This window comes from Passer montanus, unplaced genomic scaffold (assembly GCF_014805655.1).
Source record: "Passer montanus isolate IOZ18808 unplaced genomic scaffold, ASM1480565v1 scaffold18, whole genome shotgun sequence".
Taxonomy (NCBI): Eukaryota; Metazoa; Chordata; class Aves; order Passeriformes; family Passeridae; genus Passer; species Passer montanus.
The window spans coordinates 2,026-9,322 of record NW_024365381.1 but is presented as its reverse complement, the minus strand read 5'-3'; the positions used below and the strand labels follow the sequence as shown (position 1 = coordinate 9,322).

Sequence of the window (7,297 nt, the reverse complement as noted above, 5' to 3'; positions counted from 1 at the left end):
GCTCCTTTCACACCTACTTCTGTTTAATATTGATGGATATACAAAATATACTTCTTAGAAAATTTTGTAAAGAAAGTCTCACTTTAGGATTCTCTGGTGTTTTCCTTCATAGGGAAGAAATAAGAAAAGAAACTCCACTGCCTCTGCCTCCAAACTAATTGCTACGTAGTAATTTTTGACAAGAAAGAAACAGTATTTACATATATATACACACACAGACTGAAAAAACAGAGATTGTGCATATATGTGTGTATAAAAAGATAGAACTGATTCAAGCCATACATACACTACACAGGTCCTGGATCTGTTTCTGGCTCCAGCCTGACATTCTGCTATACAATGCCTGTTTTGGTTAGAGCAGAAAGGTTTTTAATAAATAATTGTACAGTACCCAGCCCTGGAGGCAGCCAAGGAGCCTCTGCAGAGCTGGCTCTGGGAGCCCCAGGGCCTCCAGCACAGTGAGTCACCCCAGCTCAGTCTGCTGCCTCACAAACTGGAATTATCAGTTCTGCTATATGACACACCTAATGCATTTTTAAATGCTGATTTCTAATGATGCAATCTAAACTCCAAGAGCTATTACTATTAAAACATTAACATACAGCCACTTGCATGTCTCTCAGGTAATTTTTTTCTCATTTCTCATAATTGTTTTTTCCAATTTTATCTAAATTACTAATGCCTCAATTGTTATTAACATGTTTGAACAAAAGCATGATTGACCAGCTGCCTCCAAATGATATTCAAACTACCTTTGACCTCCAGCTTGCACTAAAAAAAAATTAAGGTTCTATGATAGAGGATATGACCCCCCAGATGATACGACAATAAGGCAGACTTCAGTGGGAAAACAACTTGGTAGCCTTCTGATTCATTTATTATTATTCATATGTAATGATTAATTAAATCCCTAACAATATCCCTACTTTAAAGAAGAAATCTCTGCTTCATAATTATCACGACTTAAACCACTTCTTCACTAGCTCAATCTAAACAAAAGAACACACTGCAAAAACTTTCTTCTAGAAATTTAAACTTCAGTAAACACATCATATTTTATTAATGAAATTACTCTATCTTTAACAAAGTCTTCAGAATCTAAAAAGAACTGTCCAAGACAAACAGATTCTTGCTTTATACTAAAAGAATTACTGAAAAAGGCTATACTCAAATTAGCAAATTGAATTCAAGTATGATATCAATCAAGCCAACGTAAGGCAAGTAACTGCAAATTAATGGTTACTCTTCTTTTTCTCAACAAAAAGGAGCTAATAAAAGTCAGTATACCAAAGGACTTTTATAAAACATTTCACAATTAAAAATCATGCTTAACATTCCTAATGCCACCACACAGAAGGTATTTTCTCACCCTCATACAAATAACATTATCTACTGCTGAAAAAGAGGTTATCAATCATGGTAATAGTTTGCAAAGAAACATTACAATCAAGTATGGATTTAATTCACAGAGAGATTGGATTTATGCTATGTTGCTTCAGAAAGAGTACATTAACTTATCATTATTTCCATGTATACACTTAAAACACTCACATACAACTCTGGACACATTTAAATAAAACCACAATAAAACACCACAAAAAAAAAAACACCCAAAAAACACAATCCTAGAAACCTACCCATGTTTTGCTGGCCAGTTATTAAGAAATGAAAGCACTCAATTAGAGGGAAACTCCTACCAACTTCAGGAAAGCTCAGGTTCATCTAAAAAGTTTAAGGCTCACTGTTCCCAAAACAACAACAGGGTTTTTAATCAAATAGACATGAAATTTTTAAATACAGGGAAAAGCACTCTCTTGAGTACATGAGTTTGAGAAAATGAAATAATCTGAAAGTCAGTATCTCTAGATACTGTACATCTACAATTTCTGATGTCAACAGACGCTGCATAAAAGATGTAACAGTACCAATTAGCAGGCCGTTAAAAATCACAGTTTTTTGGTCAAGTATCACTTTTGGGAAGTTCTGAGAAAAGCAAGCAGCACTCCGAAACACATTAACTTCTCCAAGAAAGTTTTGCATCAAAGCTCTGCTTTTTAACTTTTATTTTTTAAACAACAACAACAAAAAAATTCTCCACTTAGGAAAGTTAAGTTGTTACCCTCTTACATTTCAGAATACAAAACTGAAAAAAATCCCTATTAAAAAAAAGACAGGACTTCAGCCAAGTATTCAGCTACTTATTGCTGTAGTTGTAACTCAAGTCCCTTGAAATCCCTATGTTTTGGTTGTTTGTAGCGAAAACATGTTTGGAACACTAGCAGCAATAGAAAACCCCTTGAAAATCTAGACATAGTTACACTGTTGAGTGAAAATCAGCAGAAACCATAGCCACTGGAACATAATAAAGCATCCTGTAAAAGTGAACTGGTAGCTAGAAAAACAGTTGATTTAAAGTGCTATCCGAAAGTCGTATGTGGGCCAATGCCAGTAAAGAAAAGTCCATTTGCCCCCCACCCAGACAGAGTCCAGAACCACAGCACTACTTCAAACATAATGAATGCAGTCTTCACTCTGCTTCAATGCCTCATCTCCCCTCCCTCCTCCCACAGGTAGAATACAGAAATTTGAAATAATTGCTAATTCCAGATTTAGGTGATATGCACAAATATACTGTTGTACAAGGTTTGGACAGCAAACAGTACACCTGAGTTCAGTCATACAAACTAACTTTTGTAAATAGCATTAGATGAATATATCCATGTCTCTAATATGAATCTAAATGTATTTTCTTACAAAATGCATTAATAGAAATATCCAGGCAAATACATACCATACAATAGCAAAAGCTTTAAGCCCCATTTAATAAGATGACTTTCTGATTAAAAATAGAAGGCAATTAAGATTTACTCAAAATTACAATTAAGAAAAGCTTTCACAGTGCAATATTGAAACTGTCACAAAGTTAAGAAAATACTGATATCAAAGTACAATCACAATGTTAAAGTAGACAAAACTACTATACAAGGGCATATCTTGTAAAATTAAAGGGAATGAACACAACATAGGGGACATCTCACATCCCTGCTCTACATATCTCATTTCCTAGTCTTCAGAGTCATAATTGTTTCTTTCGGACATCAGTAGAAATCTTGGTAAAACTTAAGAGGTTCATTCTTCTTTGTAGACCAGATTTCAAAGCCCAGGTACTTCTTGAAAACATGTTCTTCATCACTGCACAATTTCAAAGTAGTGCAATATTGCCATGATGTGCTGAGGCATGAACACATAGCCTGTGTACAGTGCCATTCCAACAATGGAAACTAGCATGGAATCTGAACTACAGTTGAGGAAAAAAGCATTTGAAATAGAAACCACAGAAGACATCACAAACTATAGCATTAAAACTTTAGCGGTTACTATCTTATAACCTTATGTTTCTGAAACAGACACAATCAACTGTATTCAGCAATTATAAGCCACAGAAGAACCTACTGAACACTGAAAACCAGAATACCAGTAGAAGCAATCAGCTGAACTGCAAAAGCAAAGGATGCCTTGCAAGTTATCCACTGCCTTGTCAGTGACACAGGAGCACAGGTGAGAGCATGGGAAGTGTGATGGAGAACAGAAAACAAGCACTGAGAAAACACACATTTGCACATTCATCTTCTCAGACGTTGAGCAAGTCCTGCAGAAGCCAGCCCCATTCAGCCAAGCAGAAAAAAGTCAACTACCGCAAAAATACAAAAGCAAACAAAACTATGAGCAGCTTTACTGAAAAAACAAACACCATTCTTATTTGTGGACGACCACCTTTTTAAGCAGACAGCCTTAGATGTTTTCTAACCACTTCACTCACAATGCCTCAGAGCATCAGCATAGTTTTGAGTCAAGGTGTGTACTTAAATACACTCATTAGTACTTTACTATAGGAGATTGCACTGCAAAATAAACTTCATGTGAAGTTATCAGCTAAAAAATCTGCAATGACCACTTTATTAGCAGAACTCCTAACAGGGAGCTTTTATAAAACTTATATAGAGAACCGAGACAATAGCTTATAAAGTACATGTACAGTTGAACTTTCATCAACCTCTAGGGCTTTTGAAGCTTTAGCTAAACAAATTCTGTCATCACAGGAGACAGGAAAGCCACCCCCTCCCCACCGCCCCCAAAAAAAAAAAAGAAGGGGGGAAATTATGCCTTAGGTTTTACCTTTTATATTTTTTAGATTCTGCACTGCTTTAGTGTGTAGTTCTGAGCTTCATATTAAGGGATGGTAAGCTCTCTTCACAGAGTAGCTAGACAAAACAATTCCTTTTCAAGGACAGCTGATCTATATTTCAGGCCCAAGAGCATAACAATGTGGACTGAAGCAAGAAAAATAAGAAGGATGTGACTTCATAAACTAAAACTATAATTGGACAATTAACTCCAATATGCTAATGGACCAGAACTTAAAAAAGTGAGAGACCTTGCTTTTGAACAGTTGTCCATTTTGTGGGCATTTTGGGTTCATCATGGGTGTAGCCCTGGCTGGGCTCTTGTACTGCCCAAGGTGTAGCCATTGAGGCCTTTTAATAAATATCTACTTTATTCTTTAACTCCGTCTAGCCTCTGTTCTAGGTCAGCCTTGACAAGGCATCAAGATTACTAAAAGATTATGGTTTTAGAAAGCTTAAGAATTCAGAAATTCAAAAGTACACAAAATGAATTTTAAAAAGCCGTTGATTTCATCCAACTACCTGCAGAGATTCAGTAAACTTAGCCCGAAACACTGTAAAACACACTGGAGATTAACAAGCCTGATAAGGCCAGACAGCAGCACTCAGTTTCCACAGGTGAAACCAGAGGAGCTGTGCGTGCTCTGCGCTCTCCTGAGATCAGGTCTGCACAGCACAGGCGTAACAAGCGCTCCACGCCCGACTCCCCACGGCACAGCAGAGCTGTGAGGTGCACCTATTAGAGCTGCTTGGTGTAGTTATAGTCCTAGAGGATTATACAGTAAGAGATACTAAAATGAAGGTCAACTCATAAATCCACATTTCCATATCAGTGCTCATTTCTGATACTGGAGCACAGCCACGCACCATTAGTTCCCAAGGCCACTGTGTCCGCATTGCATTCATACAGCACCGGGCACACATGACCCACCTACAGCCAAAGCTGCCAGTTTGAGGACAAAAACCATTTTTGCTCATCTGAGGTCAGAAGTGATGCTTGTGCCACTCTTTACATTTGTATGTTATGTGGCAATTATAATATAAACATTTGATGAAAGTTAAAAGTGCACACGCTTTCATTTACTTAAATATTTTGCACAAGGTAAAAAAGAAAAAAAAGTACTCATGACTAATATAATTGCAGGGAAAACAAAAATGAGGTTTCCTCAGTGACAGAGTCATGGCATAAAAGGGAGAAGGTACATTAACACGGAATACAGCATAAGAACCTCTACCTGAACAATTGTGCACAGTAAATCTACAAAATTTATTATTTCTCTTTTCCAGTAATCACCATTTCTACTGACTTGACACAGGAAAAAAAAAGACTGATCACACCACTGTAACTTGGGCAACACACTTTCACATACAAATGTGAGTTTCTTTACAAAACTAAGCAGAATCTCAGTAAAAGCAGCTTCTTGCTATGGCTTATACCCTTCTCTGTGTCGATGTTTTAATTAATTTCTCTCTCTACTGCTCAGCATTAACTGCAGATGGCTCAGGGTCACTCATATTGAGACAACATTTTAAGTCAGGATCAAAAAATCAGAGAAAAATACTTGAGATGCCAACAGCAATACTTAAGAAAATGCTGTATGAAAGGGCCAGGTAAAGAAGCAAACCTATAAACAGTCGTTATAGAGATGCTTTTACATGAGCATCTATCAAGTTCTTCCACTCTAAAAGAGCTAAGCAAACTTACCAGCTCGAGGATTAAATATCTATGTAATAAAAGCCATGTGACAAAGCAGCATGAAAGCTAGGTTTGCAAGGCTTTGCAGCGTGCACATTTACTTTCCTCTATGCAAAATACAAAAGAAATCATTAAAAACACTTATCCTTAACAGAAAAGTCGGGATTTCAGTGCAAAAGACAGAACTACCATAACTCCAAAGATAAAAACTTATGCCGGAGGAGAAACGGACAAGGCTGCCAGACGCCCGGACACAACATGCCAAACAGCACAGCGAGGTTTATCTCCAGCCCGGGCAGGATGTTAGTTTGGAAGGGTGAGGACCTGAGTCCCCGCCAGCAAAGAGAGGTCAAGCCTCAGTCCCAGGCGGAGACTGCCGCTCCTCCGGCCGCCGCGGGCTCCGGCCGCGCTCGGCGCCTCAGGCCGGCTGCCCCCGGCCCGGCCCGGCCCGACTCTCCCCCGCCCCCAGCAAGCCCCGCCGGCGGCAGCACTCTCAGCACGACCACGGCCCGGGCGCTCCCCGAGCGCCGCACAGGGCCGGCGGAGCCGCCACACCCGCCCGCGGCCTCGGGGCTGCCCCGGAGCCGCCGCCGGACACAGCGCGATAGGGAGGGGGACAGCCCCGGCCCCGGCCCCGCACTCGCACCCGCCGAGCCGCCAGGCCCGGCCGGCAGAAGGATACTGAAGACGGTGCGCTCCCAGGGCTCCAGCATGTAGAGCGCGGTGACCAGCAGGTACTGGTAGTACAGCCACGACATCTGCTTCCACGCCGAGCCCAGCGCCATGGCGCTCCCCGGCCCGCCAGCGGCCCCGCGCCGGGCCCAGGCCGAGCGGAGACGGGGGCGGTGCAGCCGGGACCGCCCTCCCCCGGCCCCGCCCTGCGCCCGGGGGCCGCGGCCACCGGCGAGGAGGAGCCGCGGCCTGTGGGGCTGGTTCGGGGCGCTGCCCGCGCTCCCGGAGCGGGGAGGCGCGGCGGGGACGCGCGCCGCTTTCCCGGTTCTCCGCGCTGAACGTCGACATCGGGCCCGATCGCATTAAATTATAGGGCTGACTCTGAACCTGGTAACCTCCCGGCCCGAGTCACACCGAGGAGATGGTGCTGCAACCTACTTTCTCTCATCCTGTTTAATCTGAATTGACGTTCTGGGAATCACGGAAGAGCCAAAGGCTGTGCTTGGCAGGGCCTAAGGGAGACATGTTAAAAATTATCTGCACGAGTCTTCAACTTCGTTCAGTTGTCAGAGGGTAAAGCTCACCCCCAAACAGTGGTTCAGATAAATGCGACATTAAGATAGGCCTTCTTTGGCGAGATTAATCCATGTGAATAGGAAAAACAAAGAGGTGATGAATCAGCTGTTCACTGTGACTGCTCTAACGTTGCACTACCCTAAGACGCTCGGAGCCAGAAACCAGAGAT

General features: G+C 41.7%; 1 protein-coding gene across 1 annotated transcript; it reads right to left on the bottom strand.

Moving 5' to 3' along the window:
• Nucleotides 1–1,457: 1,457 nt before the first annotated feature.
• SPTSSA (serine palmitoyltransferase small subunit A) lies at nucleotides 1,458–6,792 on the bottom strand. Its single transcript, XM_039705346.1, has 2 exons — nucleotides 6,563–6,792; nucleotides 1,458–3,293 (listed from the first exon to the last, which is right to left on the bottom strand). The coding sequence occupies exons 1-2, from the start codon at nucleotides 6,663–6,665 to the stop codon at nucleotides 3,190–3,192; spliced, it is 207 nt and encodes a 68-aa protein (XP_039561280.1). The 5' UTR covers nucleotides 6,666–6,792; the 3' UTR covers nucleotides 1,458–3,189.
• Between the last annotated feature and the right edge of the window lie 505 nt (nucleotides 6,793–7,297).